Genomic DNA, 19,944 nt, shown 5'->3' on the forward strand with positions numbered 1-19,944 from the left:
ATTAGGAGTTTGAGATTAGCAGATACAAACTAATATAGATTAGTTTGTATGTTCAATTTCTTATATTCAATAAGAAACTATATTCAATTTCTTATAATAAACCATAATGGAAAAGAGTATGAAAATGTATATGTATATGATTCACTTTGCTATACACCAGAAACTAACATAACATTGTAAATCAACTATACTTTAAAAGTTTAAAAATTAAGTGCTGAGCTCCTTACATGGGACAAAAATTAAAAAAAGGCTTCTCTGGCGACTCAGGTGGTAAAGAATCCACCTGCAATGCAGGAGACCTGGGTTCAGTCGCTGGGTCAGGAAGATCCCCTGGAGAAGGAAATGGCAACCCACTGCAGTATCCTTGCCTGGAGAACCACGCACAGAGGAGCCTGGCAGGTTACAGTCCATGGAATCACTGTTGGACACGACTGAGTGACTAACCGCAGACCCTCATAGGAACAGGTGTTGACTGGCTGGGACCACTACCCCATGGATGCCCCCTTGCCCTCCGTCCAAGTAGGGAGGAGCAGGAAGTGACTGTACAAGAGACCAACCATTGAGGACTCTGTGGGTTCCCCCATCCCAGCCACTAACCCCCACTCCACCCTCCACCCTCGCTGCAAAGCATGATCCTCAGAGCCAGATCCTTTGGGAAGAAAAGTTGACCAGTTGCTGTTTCCTAGATGGCAGCATTTCCATGAGGCTCTCAGGGGCCACGGAGGATGGATGGTTGGACATCACCACAGTGTCCCACATGCCCTAGTCCTGGACAAGCCCGAACAGGGACCTTGCCAGGTGCAAAAGACACCCCGCCCCAGCCAAGCGATGCCTGGAGGCCAGCGGTCAGAGGCTCCTCCTGCTAGGGCAGAGTGAAGTGAGGCTCAGAGCAGTAGAGCCCCGTCCCCTGCAGGATCTCTCGGGGCTGGGCGGGGCTCTGTGCCGCTTCCCCAGCCCCTCCCGGCAGAAAATCCAGGGAGCCAGGCAGGCATCAGGGCCGTGCGGGAGCCGGGCAGGGCGACGGGAACCGCTCGTCACCCACCTCGGCCGGAGACCGGCTGTGAGCCTCCGCTCACATCCTGCCGCACCCTTTCCCGATTCTGCCCGGCCTTCCTGCGGCCTCCGCCCCTCCTGACTCCGGAGCTCCCCTGGGCCCGAGGCCGCCCGTCGCCCAGCGATCCGCTGAGCGTGGACCGCGGGCCTGCTGGACAGGCGCTGCTGCCCGGCGGTCCGAGCCACCGCTGAGGGCCCGGGCCAGCAAGGGGGGGCAGGGGCGGCGAGCGGGAGGAGGCCCCGCGGGGACTCGACCCCGGAGTCCCCGGAGGGAAAGGACTCCTGGACTTCGGTGCGCTCCGCACCCCTCGGCCCCGCAGCGCCGCGCTCGTTCCCTCCGGGCCGCTGCTTAACCGCGCGGGTTCCAGAGCCGGAGGCGTGGGGCAGCAGCCGACATCGCGGCGCCCCGGGAACCCCGTGTCACTGGGTGGAGGGCCCAGGGTGGAGCCGCTGCCTGCCGCCCCACGCCCCTACCCCGTCCCGCGCTGAGGCCCCGCAACCCTGACCCGGGGTGCCCTGAAGCCGGATGGTCCAGGGCTGGGTGGGCCCGGTGGGGCGGAAGCGCGGGTGGGTTCCTTGGGACCACTGCTCCTCCCCTCACCCCACGCCGTCGCCCGCCCGTCTGTCTCTCGGTCCGGTCCCTGCTGTCGCAGCCTGGACACCACCCTCCCTCAGCCCGCTCCCCCATCTCTTCTGAGGGGGTCCCAGCGGCTGCATCCTACGCAGGTCCTGGTTATCTCCCGGTCTTAGGACCTGCTCTGTTCCTCCCAGGGGCTGGCCATTTCCAGGACAGGGACTGGCCCCCACTGCCCAGCTCCTTGCAGGGTCTGGCCGGGTGCCCGCCCCACTCTGGGTGGTGGAGGCCTGCGGCTGCAGTGAGCTGCTTCCTTCCAGCTCTTTCGGAGGTGCCACAGCCCCCCTGCACGCAGCCCAGAGCCCTCCCGGCCCTGGTCACAGTACTCCATCAGGCACCGTGTCCTCCCTGGCTCTGGACCCCAGGGCCTGCCCGGAGCTTGCCCAGGGAGGCCTCCACACCCCAATGTCGCCTGATGTTACCCCAGACTTCCTGGGGCTCCCTAGGCCCGCGATGGGGGTGGGGGTGCAGGGCCAGCCCCTCCCACCTTCCTTCTGCTGCTTCTCCAGTGGATTCACTTCCTGCCCTTTCAGGCTGACCTCTGCCTTCAGGAGCCTAGTGACACCACCACTCACCAGCACAGTGCCTCTTGTGTGGGCTGTTGCTAAAGAACTGAACCCCGGACTTCCCTGGCCCTCCAGCAGTTAAGATTGCTCTCTTCCACTGCAGGGGCACTGGTTCCATGATCCCTAACCAGGTCAGGGAACTAAGATTCCCCCGTGAACATGCAGCAACAACACCCTTCCATGGTTCATTCAGCTCCAGGTCACTGCTTAAGGCAGGGGGGCACAGTGTAGCACGACACCCCCCGTTACCATGGCCACTGCAGCCACCGCACTGCTCCTCCGTGTGGACGGCACCTGCCTCCACCGGTCCACCCACGTGGCAGCAAGGCCTTCTAGAAAAATAAACCCGGGGCCAGTCATGCCTCAGCGAGAAGCCCACAGTAGCTTCACCCCATACTGAAGAGGCTGCTACCCCCACCCTTGGCCTGGAACCTGACCAACTGGAGAGGTGGAAGTTAGGGGCCACTAGGAGGCTACACAGCTTTCCAGAAGCTTTGCTGTGGGAACAGGGAGAAGCAGGAGAATGCCTGATGGGCCCAGCACACACCATACAGAATACAGGACTGCACATAGGAGCACACACACACAGACCCAGGTACAAGCACGTAACACGCAAAACACAGCCGTACGAATACGCACGCATTCGTGCACAGACCTACATCATGCACGGATACCCGTACTTGTGGACATGTGCATACATGTGCATGTGCTTACATTACATACACACGGGAACACGGACATGCGCTCAGCCTCCTGGAGCATCCTGCCACCACCAGCAGGATGCCCTGCTCGTATTGGCAAACGGGCTCCAGCGACTGGGTCGGATGTGGGAGCCCCACACTGTGCTGGGTGGGGACCCATGGCCCCAGAGCCCTCAGCCAGCAGAGTTCGCTGGCCTGCACTCTAGTCCCCTGATGTGGAGAGAGAAACGGCCTCAGAGACCCCAGTGAGGTACTGAAGCCACCCTGCTCCCCACCCCACCCCCTCCGATGGACGGTGCCTGCCTGTGTCTACCCAGAGTTCACAGCGGCTCCAAACTTCTGCTTTCACAAGATTGCTTCCCTTCTGTTTGAATCAGCATTTCCACTTACTTGCAGCTGCAACGTTCCAAAACAGACAACCCCTGCACTGGCATCGGGGCTGATGCCAGCAGCTCTACCTGGCAGGGCCCTTGTCCAGTCCACTTCAGATCCCTCATCTGCAGGAGCACGCAGTGCTGGGTGCTGACACGCAGCCACCCCGCGAGTGAGTGTGCACAGCAGAGCCCGTGGGCTGAGTCTCGGGCCAGCCAGCCAGCAGGGGCCCTGGCGTGAGCTCCAGAGGGTCAGGAGACCTAGAGGCAGGATGTGGTGGTAGAGCAGTGGAGAAGCAGGGTGTGGGGCTCCTGGGCGCCTTGCCCTGGACACAATCCACACACGGCCCAGGAAGGAAGAACATTGAGAGCCTGCACAGGGCCTGGATGTCGTCACTTGACTTCAGGTTTTCACAGTAACAGCTTTGAATGTTACTGTGGTATGTGAGATACAATTCACAAACCATACAATTCACCCATTAAAAGTGTAAAACTCTGGGGGTTTAGCATATCCAGACTCGGGCAACCCCAATCTGAGAACATTCCCGTCACCCCAAAGACACTGTGTCACACCCCCCGCCCCTGGCAGCTCTACCTCTGCTTTCTGTCCCTGCAGACCTGCCTGTTCTCCTTTCATACGCCTAGATCCTGAGCGCTGTCTCCTGCGGGCCTGACTTCTTGTCTTGGCATAGCGCTATGAGGTCCATCCACGCTGTGCTGTGTGTCAGAACTTCCTCTGCGTGGCCGAACACCGACGGCTCCATTGTGTGTGTTGACCACGTTTTGTTTGTTCGTGCTTCTGTAGGTGGACGTTTTCCACAGATGGACATTTGCAGTGCGTTTTGGCTGTTAAGAATAACGTTCTGAGAGCATTCACGTGCAGCTTTCTGCATGAACACGTTTTCATTTCTCTTGAATGCACTCCTAGCCATGGAATGGACGAGCCTATGGTAGTTCTCTGTTTAACTTTTTGAGGAACTGCCAGACTGTTTTTCCATGGGCGCCTACACCCTTTTACACGCCCAGTGCTGTGTGCTGCCAGATTCCCCCAGGTCTTCTCCCACACTTGTTACTCCCCCTTTTATATTACAGTTAACCTATGCGTGTGAGGCAGCCTCTAACCTTGCTTTGATTCGCATTTCCCTGATGCTAACGACCTGAGCCTCTTCTTCCGAGCTCACTGGCCATTTGTACACTTTCCCTGAAGAAATGTTTTTTCAGACCCTTTGCCCTGGCCTGGGGTTTTAGGAGAGAAGGATCAAAGAAGCTCTGCGTGGTTGGAGGCTATGGGGGGTGGGGTGAGAGTCCCCGCCCCTGCACCCCTACTCCCAGCCAGGCCGCGGGGCGGGTTCACCAGGGGCGTTTCCGGCTCCTCTCAGCGCCTCCGGCTGCCCCACAGAGGTTTCACTTTTGGGTCTGGGAAACTTCAGGCTGTGTGCGCGCTGGGCAACTCCGGGGCAGAGGCTTCCAATTCTGGCCCGCGGGGCAGCCTGGCTTCGGCTTCGTGGACACAGGCACACGACAGTCACGGTTACTGGTGAGCTGCTCCCACCCACGCCCTGCGCCCCTGCGCCTCACAGGGGGCTGCCTGCCCTGGCTCTCTGGTGGGGCCCTTGCTTCTTCTGGCTGGGGGGAGGCCAGCACCTCTGGGTGGAGACCAGGTCCTGTCACCTTCCTTGGGCTTCCCCAAGCCCCCCAGGACTCCCCGCATCCCAGACCAGCTGGGGAAGCCCCAGGCCTCTGGGAAGGGGGCTCCCTCCGAAGTCTGACTGGTTTGGGCTTAGCTCCAGGCAGGCACCTCCAGGTGCCCCTGGGCCCACTCTGGGATCTCAGGCCAGTGCCAAGGCTTATGGGCTTCCCGCAGCCAGACGTCCTGGGTCCTGAGTCAGGCCCACAATGGCTCCTGACCCCTGAAGACAGACGAGTGACTCACAGAGCTCTGGGCACTGAGGAAGCCCTGGAGGACAGGCCTCGGGGCTAGGGATGCTTGGGCCGGGCCTTGCCTGGGCCTTCGCACCAACTGCCCAGGAGGTGATGGCTTCTGCCTGCTCCCTGCTCTCTGAACACCTCAGCCAGGAAGGCAGCTGCTAAGGCAAACAGAGCCCCAGCCTCACCCTGCCCTTTCTCGGTGGCTACTTTTCATGAGCAGCCTGAAGCCTTGTTGAAGTAGCAAAGTGATGGAGGGCTTGGTGGGCGGCCAGGGCTGCCCCCTCCCCAACAAGTGCTGAGTCCCAGGGCTTTCTTGGGCTTCCTGTGGACACTCTGGTCACAGGACAGATGGTGTGCATGGCTGGCCTGAGTCCCACGGAGGGCTGCGAGTGACATCCAGCCTGGAGGTGCTTGGGGCCCCTTGCAGAGATGGACAGTGGGTGACAGGATGCACTTGGAGGCCAGCATCCCAGGCCTGGCCAGGCAGGACTGCCTCGGAGACACCTGAGCGGCTACCTCTCCACTCTTCCCCTCCCCTGCCCTCTTCCAGCCCTGAGGGTGGAAGGCCTGACCAGCTGCCCTCCTCAGGAGCATGGCCTCGGCCTTTGAGAAGGTGGTCAGGAGCGTGGTCCGGGAGCTGGACCACAAGGACCTCACCCCTGTGGACAGCCTTTGGAGCTCCGCCAGCTTCCAGCCCTACAGCCTTTTGAGCAGGAAGCCCTTGAGTTCACGATTCTGGAGACCACGCTACAAGTGTGTCAACTTATCCATCAGGGACATCCTGGAACCCGATGCGCCGGAGCCAGGTACCCGACTGGTACTGAGTCCAAGTCATGGGTGGGCAGGGGGTGGGCCAGCCGGTTCCCGCTCGGGCCCCTGGGCTCTGTCTCCAGAGGGCAGGCGCTTTCCAGAGGCCCCTCCACCAGGCGGGACAGGCAGCAGCTGGCAGGCAGGGCCTCAGCTGCGCTCTCGCTCCAGCGCTGGAGTGTGGCCGCACCTTCCAGTTCCATGATGCGATGGACGGGCAGCTGCAGGGCAGCGTGAAGCTGGCAGCCCCAGGACAGGGCAGGCTCACAGGCGGGGCCGCAGTGTCCGGCAGCTCCAGCGCCTCGATGGACCTGTGCACTCTGAGAGTGGCCCCCAACACCTGGGAAGCCATGCACCACGAGAGGTGAGCCCCAGGCCCGCGGGCCCACTGACCCTGGTCAGGCCCTCGGGGCCACAGCAGCCACAGGGTGTCTGTGCAGGCCGAGGGACGTCCCAGAGTCAGGGCCGTGCAGAGACCAGCGGCTGGGAAGGAGGCTGCCGAGGTCCTGGGGGCCTGCATCCTGCAGGTCGGGGGGCCAGGGGTCAGACTGAGCCCTGCTGCAAAGAGGCTGGGGTGGAACACACACAGGGACCCTGGTGAGAAGGACGGTTAGCTCAGCACACAGACGTGAGATTTGAACCCAGGCAGTGGAAAGAGACAGCAGACAGGTGAGCAGCCAGCTGCAGGGTGGGCCCCTCCAGAGGCCCGCAGGCTTTCCCATCCCTTCTTCCTGCCCCCCGTCTGCCCACAGGCACTGCAGCACCCAGGGGATGGGGCGATAGGGGTCCCGTGCCGGGGCATCCACATCACCCCATCCATGGCCGCGGACACTGAGGTCCAGGGAAGGGAAGGCCATCCCGGGGCAGGGGGAGGGGAGGGCAAGGCGCACCCTGCAAGCTTCCCACTGGCCCACTCACTGCAGGCGCCTGCGGCAGCCTGAACCCAAAACCCTGCAGCAGCTGCGGAGTCGGGGGGATGACGTGTTTGTAGTGACCGAGGTGCTGCAGACACAGAAGGAGGTGGAGGTCACCCGAACGCACAAGCAGGAGGGCTCAGGCCAGTTTGCACTTCCGGGAGCCTTCTGCTTACAGGTGGGCGGCGAGGGCCCTGCAGTGGGCACAGCGGGGGAGGCAGGAGGGCAGTGTCCCCACGCAGACCCCCACCACCAGCACCTAGCTGCCCCCGGCCCCACCACCCGGAACCCAGTCCTGAGCCCACATCCGTCCCTCAGGGCAAAGGCGAGGGCCACCTGAGCCAGAAGAAGACGGTCACCATCCCCTCGGGCAGCACCCTTGCATTTCGGGCGGCCCAGCTGGTTATTGGCTCTGACTGGGGTGAGCCGGGGTCCGGGTGACTTCTGGGGCCCAGGCTCCATCGCAGAGGCGGGGAGGCCTGGAAGAGTCACCGGCTGCCTGGAGGTGCTGGGGACATCTGGTGACATGACTGTGGGCTGGGGTGGCCTAGAGCCCCTTGTTCAGGCAGGTGGGAGGTCGGGGCACAAAGCGGGGCTGCACAGGGAGCCCAGTGGGCCAGGGAGATTCCAGGTGTTCTGCCAACCTGCCTCCCTCATCTCTGCTCCTCCTGGCTTCCAGACATCCTCCTCTTCCCAGACAAGAAGCAAAGGACCTTCCTGTCGCTGCAGGCAGGTGAGGCCCATGCACCTGTGGGTGGGACAGGCTGATAAGGAGAGCCCAGAACAGCACATCTGGGAGACACACACACACACACATGTGCACGCACACGTGCACACACTGATGCAATGCACACACACACCCATGTAAATACATGCACACTTACGCATATACACACATGCAACACACACACGTGTATACAAATGCGCACACTCACACATGTAATACACGTGCACACACGCACTCTTGTGCACATACACATGAGCAACACATGCACACACTCGTGAAAATGCACACACACACACGGGTAGCATGGCGACAGGCTGGCACCAGGCGGGTTTGACCTTGCTCCTTGCCCCAGGCTGCCAGGACTGGGATGACAAGCTGTGAGGGCCCAGGGGAGGCCTCAGCCCTCTCTGGCTTGGGCCCCCGCTCCCAGCACTGACCAGCCCCGCCTTGCCCAGGCCGCAGGCCCTCCAGCACTGCAGACAGCCATCCACATTCGTGCTTCAGCTTAGCCTCCATAAGGGCCCTCTCTGACTACTTCCAGTTCCGGCCGGGTCAGTACCTTCTGAGCCACCCTGGGGCCCCTGCTCCCCCTTTGCCCCCAGCATCTGCGCTCCCTTACCAGGGCTCCATGGGGCCACGTGGGCACCTGGGCAATTGCAGACCTATCCCCACAGATGGGTCCATGGAGCACTGGCTGGCAACCACTGACGACTACCAGGGCCTGCAGGCAGAGGTGAAGGCCTGGGCCATGGGCCTGGAGGGCTTGTCCAAGGGGCTATGTGGGCGGCTGCTGGGTGGCCTGGGGCAGGTGCTGCAGGACGAGCCGGCTCTGCAAGCCCTGGAGGACTCGGTGAGTGAGCTGGGCTGTGCGCGCGGGGTGTTAGGGGGTGGGATAGCATGAGAGCTGAGTAGGGTGGTGGAGCAGGTGCCTGCCCGCCCTGTTCACCCCCACTTCCCCGGGCGCCTCCACCTGTAACAGGTGCCTGTCCCGTCCTGCTCACCCCCACTCCCCCAGACGCCCCCACCTGGAGCAGGGCCTGCCCGCCCTGCTCACCCCTGCTCCCCCAGACGCCCCCACCTGGAGCAGGTGTCTGTCCCGCCCTGCTCACCCCTGCTCCCCCAGGCGCCCCCACCTGGAGCAGGGCCTGCCCGCCCTGCTCACCCCTGCTCCCCCAGACGCCCCCACCTGGAGCAGGGCCTGCCCGCCCTGCTCACCCCTGCTCCCCCAGACGCCCCCACCTGGAGCAGGGCCTGCCCGCCCTGCTCACTCCCAGTCCCCCGGGCACCCCCACCTGGAGCAGGGCCTGTCCCACCCTGCTCACCCCCACTCCCCTGGGGTGCCTCCAGCTGGAGCAAGGCCTGTGCGGCGGACAGGTGGAGCCTCGGGACGGCCCGGTGGGCGCCATCCTTGAGTCCCTGGTGCTGCCCTCTGGACAGCTGGAAACGGAGCTCGCGGGCCCCGTCTTCTATCTGCTGCAAGCACTAGCAGGTAAGGGGCTCGGGGCGGGGCAGGGAAAAGGCAAGGACGCGAGCTCCTCTGGCTAGCCCCTGGAAGCCCTTTCACCCGAGATCTCTCCGCAGTGCTGAGTGAAGCCCAGCACGTGCTGCTGGCTGAGGTGCTGGAGACAGGGACCCTGTCAGGGACATTTTGGCTGGTGAGAAGCCCTGGGTGTAGAGGAGGGGTGGGCCGGTGTGGGGCCCGGTGCCCCGTGATGGGGTGGCATGGGAGGGTGCCCAATGCCGGGTCCTCTGACCGCTTCCACCCTGTCTTCCAGGTGGAGAGCCTTGTGGAGCAGAGCAGCCCGTGGCAGGAGCACCGGGCTGTGTCCCTGCCACCCGAGCGCCTGGGCAACAGCTGGGGCTCAGAGGCGCCCGCCTGGGCTCTGCTGGAGGCATGCGGCTTGGAGCCCCAGGTGGGCACCCCCCAAGTGTGCTGGGAGCCTGGGGCCCGCGGCTGTGCATGCGCACTTTATGCCTGCCTGGCGCTGCTGCTCAGGCTGAGCCAGCTCTGCTAGTCTGTGGCCCGCCCGCCGCAGGCACAGCTCGCACCCACCGGCTGCCAGGAGCCACACCCAGCTGTGTGGGCGGCTCTCCACAAGACCTGGGGGGGTGGGGACAGCCAATAAATGTGACAGATGACAAACACAGGGAAAATGACGCATGAGCTTTTGAGGAGCCCTCTATCAGGGGTCAGGGGCCCAGTGGGGGATGCCCACACAGGACGGGGAGGGACCTCGGGGCCAGGAGCAGGCAGGCCCAGGGGCCTTCCCTGTGCTGGACCCAGCCACTCCGGAGTGACCGGCCACGTGGCCAGGCTTCTCCCTGCCCCTGCCCCCGCAACAGCAGGCTGGCCTGGAAAGAAGAGGGCATGGCAATGCCAACCCCCAGGACTGTTCTCTGTCCACCTCAGGGAGCCTGAGAGCATTCTGACGTTCTGATGCAGGCAGCGGGCCGCCCTCCCTCTGCAGAGCTGCAGGGGGGCAAGAAAAGGGCGCTAACAGACAGAGAGCTCTGCACTCCTGGGGCTGCATGGGGGCCAGGGGGAAATGACCCGAACCAGAGAAACTGGGCTTTGGGGTGTGTCTCATCCAAATTCATTCACTCAAAGGTAGGAGTCTGTCGAGAGGAGAGGAGACCTCCCTGTCCTGAGCCGTGGTCCCTGGGCCTCGCCAGGCACAGAGAGGGGGTGACTGGCTCAGCCAGGCAGTTACTCTCACCGCGGAGTTGTCACAGCCAGGAGAAACTTGCCTCTCCCTACGGGAGCCAGTCTGCTCTCCTCCACTTGGTGGAAGGTGAGGAAAGCCATGTTCCCTTCCTGTCCGGCTCGCCACTGCCCTGCAGCCCCAGGACTGGCTAAACATAAGGAATGGAGAATCCCTGGTGGTCTGGTGGTTAAGGACTCTGCACTTCCACCGCTGGGGCCCGGGATTGATTCCTGGTTGGAGAACGAAGATCCCACAAGCAACATGGCCCAAAAAAATTAAAATAAAGAGAAGAGGCGGTCGGCCCAGCTGTGGTTGGGACATTAACCCCTGAGAAAACTGAGGATCGAGGTTGACAGTAAAATTAATATTAAAAGAGTGCTCCCTAAACATCCCAGATCCCAGTACAGAAATGCCTAGCAATTGTTCCCTCACCCAGGGCAAGGGAGAAGTTGGACACCTCTCAGGCCTGTTTGTGTTCCCCGGAGCCCAAGCTCCTCCTTTGGGAACCTTGCTAGGGCACTGAAAGGCACCACCAAGGCGGACAGGACTGGAGCGGTGCAGGTCTTAGAAAGCAGCAAGTGAGCAGGCCACCGGCGCTGCTTCTGGGGCCCCGAGACGCTCCCCGCAAGATCAGGTGGTGAACTGGGTCTGCTGAGCCCCACCGAGGCGCCCTTTGGAGGGTCTCACTGTTGGCCCTCAGGCTCCACGGTCGCCAGTGCCCGGAGCTCTCCAGTGACAGCTCATTTGAGAGCGTCTAAGCATCAAGATCAAGGCGTGGGGTGGGGGGGCTGCTCTGTGTAAAGCAGCGCACCCTGACCCTAGACCCTGGGGGGAGGTGAGCACTCTGTGAGCGGCTCTGCTGGGCCTGGTCACCTAGACACCCACCAACCAACAGCACTCACCCAGGAGCGGGGCTCACCCGGAAGCAGGGCTACGGTTTCGCCGCCCCGACTGGAGCCTCCCTGGGGACTGCAGCAGAGAAATCCCTGAGAAGCATCCCACTCCCAGGACAAAGCAGCAAGCAGGGTGTCTGGTGGGGCCCCAGCTACAGGGCAAGGGATGCCCTCACGGGGTGGGGGTGGGGGGTAGGTTCACTCCAGATGGCCTGCGGAGTGGAGGGGAGTGGGCTCCCAGGCCAGAGAGGCCCAGGCCATGCGGGGAGGCATGGAAGAGACGGGGAGATGCCTGCCGAGCCCCCCATGAGGCTGGGCCCCGCTTCCCAGCAAGCCTCGCTGGGGGCTTTGCCCCTCGCCTGTGCAGCCGCACCCTGTGGTTGGACAGGCTCGTGCCTGGTGGGGACAGTGGGCCTCAGACGTTCCCCCAGCTTCTGGCTCCAGGCTGCAAGATCCTGAGGCGCCTGACCATCAGGCAATTGGGGGGGTGTCCTCCCGCCACCCTGCCGGCAGCAGTGGAGGGGCCGCAGGACTGGGACCTGGCGCCTCTCTGATGGGATTGGGCTGGAGACCCCCGAGGACATTCTCACCAGCCTCCCTTCCTTCTGCCTACTGGGCTCTGATGGCTTCCTGGCCTCCCCAGTGCGTCCCCAGATGTTTCTCGTAGTTTAATCCAATTTTGGCATTCCCCTTGGAGAATCGTGAACTAATACTCCAAACTATGCCCCTGGCTTCTCATGGACGAGTGCCCTTGGCCGGGGCCTCCCCCGCCCTCAGAGTGACCAATGAGGAGACCCCGGCCCCTCCCTGCTGAGCTCTGACTCTGCTCAGGGACTGTGTGGGCAGCACAGCTTCTCAGTCAGGGCAAAGCGTGCCTGACTCCACCCAGGGCTGGCCCAACCCCCAGCCACACACTCAGTTCAGTTCAGTTCAGTCACTCAGTTGTGTCTGACACTTTGCAACTCCATGGACTGCAGCACGCCAGGCCTCCCTGTCCATCACCAACTCCCAGAGCTTACTCAAACTCATGTCCATTGAGTTGGTGATGCCATCTAACCATCTCATCCTGTCATCTCCCTCTCCTCCTGCCTTCAAGCTTTCCCAGCATCAGGGTCTTTTTGCATCAGGTGGCCAAAGTATTGGGGTTTCAGCTTCAACATCAGTCCTTCCAATGAATTCAGGACTGATTTCCTTTAGGATGGACTGGTTGGACTTCCTTGCAACCCAAGGGACTCTCAAGAGTCTTCTCCAACACCACAGTTCAAAAGCATCAATTCTTTGGCATTCAGTTTTCTTTATAGTCCAACTCTCACATCCATACATGACCACTGGAAAAACCATAGCCTTGGCTAGACGGACCTTTGTTGGCAGCTACACGCTGCCTTCCCTGTCATCTTAGCCCAAGCCTGATCTTGGACCAGGCGCAGCTCATCAAAGCCCAGCCTTGGCCCAGACAGACACCAAACCCCTAGGATCTGTGTTTTTATTTTGGCTGCGTGGTGCGGCATGTGGAATCTTAGTTCCCTAACCAGGGATCAAACCTGTGCTCCCTGCATTGGGAGTGCAGAGGCTTAACTGCTGGACCACCAGGGCTGTCCGGCTATCTTTATTTCAAATGCTTTCCATTGGGGTGGGCAGGACCCCAGCCTCCAAGAGGCTGTGTGAGTGGAGGTCTCCTTCTCTGAGAAGGCAGCTTTGGGGGCCCAGAAAGGGCAAGAGGACACCTCAAGGTGGGCATTCCAGGTGGCAGAAGCCACTCGTCCCGGATCTGGAGAGCCTGGGTCACTGCTTTGGAGCAGTCCTGAGGGACCTGTTCCCTCACCCGGCCCTGAGCAGGTGCTGGGATGCGGGTGCAACAGCTCAGCCTGGTGAGGGGCAGATGCTGGCACCCCACACCTGAGCCCGCAGGTATCATCTCAGACCTGTGGTGTCCAGTGGGAAGTCGGGGGCCGCCTCCAGAGAAGACCCCAGGGGTCTGAGACGGTGAGCTAGAGGGGAGGGGCAGGAACGGGGCCAGGCTGCTGGGCAGTGAGTGTGGACAGGCGGACAGACGGATGCTTCTTGAGCAGTGAGGGTGTGGCCAGAAACCTCAGAACCTCCCAGCCAGCAAGTGGCCAGCAGAGGCAGCCTTTCACGGGGATGGCTCCCAGGGCAGCACCCACTTCCGTGTCCCCACCCGGCCTGGGCCCAAAAGGCCAGGCGCCATCCAGGCAGGGCACATGCCAGGGGGCTGGGAGAGGCACAGGCCTGCTGGGGGACAGACGCATCGACAGGTGGACGAGGCATGAAGCTGAGGGAGAAGGTGCTGCGTCAGAAACTCGTGGTCCATCTAGTCACAGGGCTCTCGGGGTGGGGGGGTCTTTGTGTGCAGCAGACCTTGCAGAGCCCCGCTGGGGTAGGGGACAGGCACTGGTGCCCAGCACTACGCCTAGGGTGCCCCTCAAGGCGGACCTCTTCTGCAGATCTGCCTCCCAGCCAAGACAGGCCACAGAGCAGGGAGCCCGAGTCAGCACCGTGGCCCCCATTGGAGGGCCGGCCGGTCAGCTCAGCCGGGACCTGAGCAGCCCCAGCGGCCGCGGTGGCTGCGGTGCTGGAACGGGCTGTCGGCGTAGACGGGTGGGGGCCGGATCGGCGTGGGGCGGGGCCGGCCGGGGCAGGGGAGGTGCCGGAGGACCCGGAGGCTCCAGCCGCAGGGCTGGGGCTGGGCGTGGGCCAGCAGCGCCACCTGCTGGCCAGACACGCGTGCTGCCGCCGCCACAGCGGGCTCAGGGTCGCTCTGCAGCCGCCCCAAGTCTGCGGGGACAGGGCGGTTCATGCGGCGGATGGTGAGGGGGAGGGGGGGGTGGGGTGGGGGGGCGGGGCTCGCGGGCTGTCCCCCATCCATCCCAGTCCCTCACCCATCCACTCTGCCCTGGCAGCCACCACCTCTCTGGAACCCTGCGGAACCCCACGAGGGTGAGTTGGGCTCTCACCCTGGAACAGAGAGTCCAGCAGGTCCTGGTTGACGTGGCTGGGGCTGGAGTGATGAACCAGGAAGCCTGGACCAAAGCGAAGCCCTGAGTGCTGGCCCCGTGCCCACAGCAGTGAGGGGCTGGCCCAGCACCCAGAGCCCTGGGTGCAGGGAGCAGCGTGACACCAGGCCTGCCTCACCTGTGAGCAGGGTGGCCGCCCGGCGCAGGGGGCCCTGAGGGCTCCGCAGGTAGCCCTGGGTCTGGCTCAGAAAGCTGGGCACGTGACTCGGGTACCACTGGACCTGGGGACAGAAGGGCTCGTGGGGCAGGTGGGCCAGCTCTGCGTGGAGCGGAGGCCTCAGAGGTGAGGCCAGGCTTCACCGTGCTACCACCTTGACTGGAAGGGTGAGGAGTCTCAGTCTGGGGGGGAGTGGCCCCGGTGTATACTGGACCAAGTGGGCAGCCGACCACACCCCATCATTCTCACCGTCCCCCCAACTGACCAGGCGGTGGCAGATGCGGCTTAGGGCCTCAGGGCTGTCGTAGTGGGCCACCGTGACCATCTCCTCCAGCAGGCCCCAGTGCAGGGCCTGGTCACAGCGGGCCAGGGTCCATTCTGAGCTCTGGAACGGGGAGGGAGCAAGGTTAGAGGTCCAAAAGGAAAGTGGCAAGAAAGGACCTGGGAGGCAGGAGGTGGCCAGGGTGAGGGGCGGAGGAGTTCTGCTTGCCCAAGCCTCCTGCGGTCTTCAGGGACGTCCCTGACCTGCGCTCTCTGGAGAGGCGGCTGTGGTGGGGAAGGGTGGAGTGGTCAGGACAGTGTCGGGGCTGACCTCAGCGGTGTCTGGGCTGGGGTCGTGCAGGCGCAACAGCAGCGGAACGAGACTCTGCAGCACCAGCTTCCGCAGGGGGCGGCGGAGCCCCACCCGGAGCCCGCCCCGGCCGCGCCGCACCAGCATCCCGAGCAGCCCGACTGCGGAGGCGCGGACCGAGTCCCGGGTCTGCACAGGAGGGCGCGATCAGGACCCGGCAGGGAGAGGGCGTCCGGAGGGCTGCAGTCTGTGGGAGTGCCCTGGGGAGCCCAGCGGGGCCTGGTCGGGTAACGTGGAGGGGAGGGGTGAGGGGGCGGGCTGGGCCATGGGAAAGACAGCCGAAGGGAGCGGGCGGGGCTCACGTCGTCCAGGAGTGGTGGGAGGCGTGGCCGCAGCTCCGCGCTCAGGAGCCGCACCGGTGCCCGCGGCTGCAACAGGACCCTCCGCAGCGACCCCAGCGCGGCGTCCACGAGCCGCGGGTCACCCTCGCCCAGCGCGCCCAGGAGCGCGGGCAGCAGCGTGGTCGCGTGGCGCACCTGCGAGGGGGGGACAGGGACTCGTGGGAGGCCCCTCGCCCAGCCCACCCCGCCCCGCCCCGCCCCTCCCTCACCTTCCCGCGGTTCAGCGCCAGGTGGCCGAGGCCCAGCAGGCCCAGCCAACGCACGGTGGGCTCAGGGTCGCCCTGCCAGGCGCGGAGCCGCTCCAGGATCACCTCCTCCCGCAGGAGCCGCGCGGTGGGCCGGCTCTGCAACAGCTGGGCGGGGGACACAGCGTCAGCGCGCTGGCTTACCGCGCAGGCCAGGGCCGCTTAGGGGCCAAGCTCACTGTCACCCCTCCCCACCCGTCCTGGAAGCGGGCTCACCCCGGTGAAGAAGGCCATGGCCGTCAGGCGCTGTGCGTCGTCTGTGCTGCGCAGCCGCGGCAGCAAGTCAGCGAACAGGCCTCGTAGGTGGTGGTCGGCATGGGCCACCAGGGCACTGGGACGGGGTCAAACGGAAGCTCTCCCTCAAGAAGCCGCCCGCCCCGCCCCCGCCGACCACCCCCATGCTCCTGCTTCTCTCACACCCCCGCCGCACACCTGGCCAGCAGCAGGACACCCTCCAGGTGGGTGCCAGCTCCCACCAGTCTCCTCCAGCCTCCAGCCTGCTCCATGCACGTTACCACCATGCGGCCTCCGTCCCCAGTGAGCAGAGCCTTCAAGGCCTCCACGGTGCAGCTGGAGGCGGGTGCAGTGGCGAGTGGGCAGTGAGGGCCAGGAGGGCACTGGGCCAGCCCACACACCCGGGTGCGCACCCCCTCACCTGGCATGACTGTGCGGTGGCCCTCGGTGAGATGGGACCCACACCTTGGGTGTGTCAGGGGAGTGTGTGTTCCGTGCCAGCTCGTGGAGCTGAGTGACCAGCACCAGGAGAAGGTGCGGGTAGAAGCCTCGGGTGGCACCCACGCAGCCGGACACAGACAGCATCTCCCCAAGCGCGAGAGTGGCCTGTGGAACCAGGAGCTCATTCAGGCTCAGACACGGCAGACAGGGAGAGGACAAGACCTCCACGCTTGAAGGACGTTATGGATGGGTGTGACTACGGTGAGCGCCTGCTGCCCCCGAGCCCCTGTAACCAGACTCTCCTGGCCTCTTGGGCCAGGGCTGGGGTGTCCCCTGGCAAGCTGGACAGAGCCACCTACCGCCAGCGCCTCCAGCTGGGATCCGGCTGAGCCCTTTAGCGCCCAGAGCAGCTGCACCAGCACCTGTCCGTTCACACGCTGGTTCCGGCTCAGGCTGCGCCAGAGCTCAGCGGCCACCCTGGGGGCACGGGGCGTGTGAGACAGGGTTCGGGACTGGGGTGAGGAGAGCCCCCAAGTCGGGGAGGCAGCCACTAGGACTCCAGCAGGAGGAGGGAGGGTTAACTGCCCCCCACCCCACCCTGGCAATCCCTGAGGAACAAGATGAGTGGCATCTGTGCAGATCACATGGGACCCCAACGGGCCAGCAACAAACTGGCATCATGAACAGTCACCATGGGGAATAAAACCAGAGATAACGTCCCCTGGGGGCAGACTAACCAGAGCCAGGGGCATTGGGGGTGCAGAAGCCACCTGGCTTGCTCAGGTGGGCAACCCCAGACGGGGAGAGAGAAAGCCAGGCTGCAGCCAGGAACCAGCAGAGGACCGGAGGTGGGAGGGGCAGCGGGAGGAAGAGAGGGAGGAGGGGAGGGGGAAGGCTCCTTCCTCGGCCCGCCCTGGGCCAGACTCCACAGCCAAGCCGGAAGGGGGAAGGAAGCCGTGGGGCCCCTGACGCGATGCGGGCCTGGAGGGGCGAGGCAGGTTACCGGTCCGGGGCCGGTGAGCAGCGCAACAGTGCGAACACCACGTCCCGGGAGTGCTCCAGAGCCAGGGAGCTCAGCACCCGCAGCGCCGCCCGCCGGGGCCGCCCCTCCGCCAGATGGGGCACCTGAGCCAGCAGCCCCCGCACGAGCCCATGCACCTGGCGTGGGGGGCGGCAGTCAGGTCTCTGTGAGCCCTGCCCCCGCCAAGCAGGCGTAGCTCACCACCCTCAGCCTTGGAGGGGCCCGTGGGGAGGGGCATGGGCTCACCTGGTCCTCCAGCCTGCGCCCCTGCGCCTCCAGGGCTGAGGACAGGGTGAGCGCTGTCGCCTGGGTTCCCACAAAGCCAGCCTCTTCCAGGCAGGTGGCGGTGTACACGGCCAGGTCTGCTAGGGCCCCCTCCTCCCAGGAGCTCCGGGGAGTCTGGGAGTGGGACGGGGAGCATGTGGAGCCCCCCTACCTCTCTCACGCTCTTCCTCCCTCCACAGAGCCTTTCTGTCATCTCCCAGCCCCCTCCCTCGTTACCTCCCCTGCCCCCCATGCAGCCTTCCTGCTTACCTGCTGGGGCCCCTCAGGGGCTGGCTCCTGGGGAGGGGGCGGGGAAGGGGGCTCACCGCCAGCCGTGGGGGTGGTGGCTGCCCTCCCAGGCTCCTCCACTGCAGGTTCAAGCTCAGGCTGGGGCTGAGGGCCTGGGGCAGGGGGTCCCATGGGCTGCCCCCGGCTGGCCCGGATCGCTTCGGCCAGGGCTGTCAGGGTCAGGGCCCCCATAGGGGCCCCGCGGGCCGGGCCCCACACGCCCCCAGCCATGGCCGCGGCACACGCCGAGCTTGTAGCACCTGTCACTGGTCCTCCCAGGAAGTCGTGCCCAGGCCTGACCTAGAAGCAGGGCCCAGGCAGGCGGGACCAGGGACAGGCGTGGTGGCGCGCTCGCGTGTGTGTGTGTGGGGGGGTTGGAGGTGGTGAGCCATACAGAGGTGTCTCCAGGTGTGGTACCCGCCAGGGGCTTTGGGAGGGCCCTCCTGCCCAGGCTGCCTGCAGCCTGAGTGTCTGGGGTCCGGTTCTGCCCACCAGGCCCTAGGAAAGGGCCAAGCAAGGTCCCTGGGGGTCAGAGGATCTGCCAGGGCAGGGAGTATAAGGGGGTGGTGGCAGGGAGGCGAGCCCTTGACCTGACCTCCAACCCCACTGGGCAGGGAATCCTGGCAAGTGTGCACAGCTCTGAGGGTCTGGCCCAGCCCTGAGCCAAGACCTCGCCTGACTTAGCCCTGAAAGGCAGTCGAGTCCCACGCTGGGCCTGGGGCTGGGGCTGGGCTGTCCTCTCTGTGTTCCCACCCGACCGGACCTCCGGGAAGGGGACGGTCGGAGAGTTGCCGCCCCCTCTGAACTCAGAGCAGCCCTGGGGGTGGGCCAGCAGAAGAGGAGCTGCCTGGTGCCTCTGGTGCCCTCACAGGTGACTAACGTCACTGGATGGGTCACTGGGGGAGGGGCTGGGTCCTGGCACCAGAGTGCAAAGCTCAGAAGTGGTGACATGAGGGTGCCTTGGACCTGGGCGTGTTCTGTTGTGTGTGTGCTGGCAGGGGTGTGTGTATCTCTCTCCAAGCCCCCCTCTCCCCGGGAGGCCTGACTGAGCCTTTGTCCCAAATCCCCACTGTCACCCTCACCCAGCAACACAGTGGCCACTGCCCAGCCCGGGCTGGGGGAGCCAGAAGAGCTGGTCCTGCCAAACACCTGGGCAGGCGGGAGAGCCCCGGGGCCGTCCCCTGGACAGTCAGCGTTTCCCCGCGCCCTTGCTGGTTCCTCGAGCTGCCCACCACCTGGACAAGAGGCCGAGGCCTTGGCCCCCGTGTCCCGGAGAGCCTCGACCCTCTCTCCTGGAGCGGAAGTGGGTGGAGACCTGACAAGCCTGCTGCACAGAGGCTGGGCGGCCAGGACTTGCCGGGTTCCCAGGGCGGGCCCCTGCTCCCTAACTTCCTCCTTGGCTCTAGTCAGGCAGGCCCCACGGCTCCAAGCCTTTCCTGGCACTTTGGGGGCAGCAGCTGGGTCCCCACGACCGAGGCCTGGTCCACACTGTGACACGCCAGAGCCAAGAGGGAGCCAGATGGGCGGAGCCCAGGGGCACAGGGGCCCATGGAGCCTGGCAGCAGCAGCGTTAGGGGACACCCAGGCCTCCCCTTGGGGAGGTGGAGGTATCCCAGAGAGCCTTCCCAGGGGGAATCCCAGAGCCCCTCCTGTTGGCGCTTCAACCCCACCCTGTGGCTCCCGCCTCCAGCTTCATGGAGAGGTCTCCCAGCCACTCCCCCAGCTCTTAGCTGAGCACAAGGACCGCCCCCCTTTCCCTATAGCCCTGCCCTGCCCCCATCTGCCCCTAGAGTCCAGCTCCTCAAGCCTCGGACACCCTCCCACAAGCCTTAGCTGACCTCAGACCTCAGCATGGGGCTACCTCCCGAACCCTGGCCAGCCTGGGGTCTCCCCTGGGAGCATAAACCCTCTCACTAATTCTTGACTCCAGTCCACCCCAGGAAGCCCTGAGGGTCCAGCGAGTGGCAGACTAGATGAAGAAATGACACAT

The 19,944-nt window shown here is 64.2% G+C and overlaps 2 protein-coding genes across 6 annotated transcripts; one reads left to right on the forward strand and one right to left on the reverse strand.

Moving 5' to 3' along the window:
* Positions 1–4,669: 4,669 nt before the first annotated feature.
* Positions 4,670–9,849, forward strand: GSDMD (gasdermin D). 5 transcript variants are annotated; one of them, XM_044928418.2, is made up of 11 exons: positions 4,675–4,862; positions 5,843–6,060; positions 6,233–6,425; positions 6,985–7,153; positions 7,294–7,396; positions 7,655–7,708; positions 8,158–8,253; positions 8,377–8,435; positions 9,050–9,191; positions 9,284–9,357; positions 9,478–9,849. In XM_044928418.2, exons 2-11 carry the CDS (start codon positions 5,847–5,849, stop codon positions 9,715–9,717), a joined length of 1,344 nt encoding a protein of 447 aa, XP_044784353.1. In that variant the 5' UTR covers positions 4,675–4,862; positions 5,843–5,846; the 3' UTR covers positions 9,718–9,849. The 5 variants fall into 5 exon arrangements, with proteins under 5 accessions (XP_044784355.1, XP_044784352.1, XP_044784353.1 ...); XM_006045149.4 differs by having other exon boundaries at positions 4,677–4,862; positions 8,377–8,552; XM_044928421.2 differs by having other exon boundaries at positions 4,727–4,862; positions 5,805–6,060; positions 8,377–8,552.
* A 3,044-nt stretch (positions 9,850–12,893) lies between these two features.
* Positions 12,894–19,805, reverse strand: MROH6 (maestro heat like repeat family member 6). Its single transcript, XM_045162740.1, has 14 exons — positions 17,937–19,805; positions 17,649–17,801; positions 17,385–17,539; positions 16,741–16,858; positions 16,362–16,546; positions 16,139–16,276; positions 15,923–16,037; positions 15,671–15,814; positions 15,423–15,596; positions 15,082–15,249; positions 14,755–14,874; positions 14,451–14,553; positions 14,273–14,338; positions 12,894–14,093 (listed from the first exon to the last, which is right to left on the reverse strand). Exons 1-14 carry the CDS (start codon positions 18,183–18,185, stop codon positions 13,846–13,848), a joined length of 2,136 nt encoding a protein of 711 aa, XP_045018675.1. The 5' UTR covers positions 18,186–19,805; the 3' UTR covers positions 12,894–13,845.
* Positions 19,806–19,944: the final 139 nt, after the last annotated feature.

This window comes from Bubalus bubalis, chromosome 15 (assembly GCF_019923935.1).
Source record: "Bubalus bubalis isolate 160015118507 breed Murrah chromosome 15, NDDB_SH_1, whole genome shotgun sequence".
Lineage (NCBI taxonomy): Eukaryota > Metazoa > Chordata > Mammalia > Artiodactyla > Bovidae > Bubalus > Bubalus bubalis.

Excerpts from the sequence above, each read along its gene's own strand:
- MROH6 (XM_045162740.1), bottom strand. The coding sequence starts at position 18,185 with ATGGCTGGGGGCGTGTGGGGCCCGGCCCGCGGGGCCCCTATGGGGGCC. Across the intron at positions 16,038-16,138 it reads GGTGTCCTGCTGCTGGCCAG|TGCCCTGGTGGCCCATGCCG; the intron begins GTGTGCGGCGGG and ends ACCCCGTCCCAG. Across the intron at positions 15,815-15,922 it reads CCATGGCCTTCTTCACCGGG|CTGTTGCAGAGCCGGCCCAC; the intron begins GTGAGCCCGCTT and ends TCCCCCGCCCAG.
- GSDMD (XM_006045149.4), top strand. The coding sequence starts at position 5,847 with ATGGCCTCGGCCTTTGAGAAGGTGGTCAGGAGCGTGGTCCGGGAGCTG. Across the intron at positions 6,061-6,232 it reads ACCCGATGCGCCGGAGCCAG|CGCTGGAGTGTGGCCGCACC; the intron begins GTACCCGACTGG and ends CTCTCGCTCCAG. Across the intron at positions 8,254-8,376 it reads CTACTTCCAGTTCCGGCCGG|ATGGGTCCATGGAGCACTGG; the intron begins GTCAGTACCTTC and ends CTATCCCCACAG.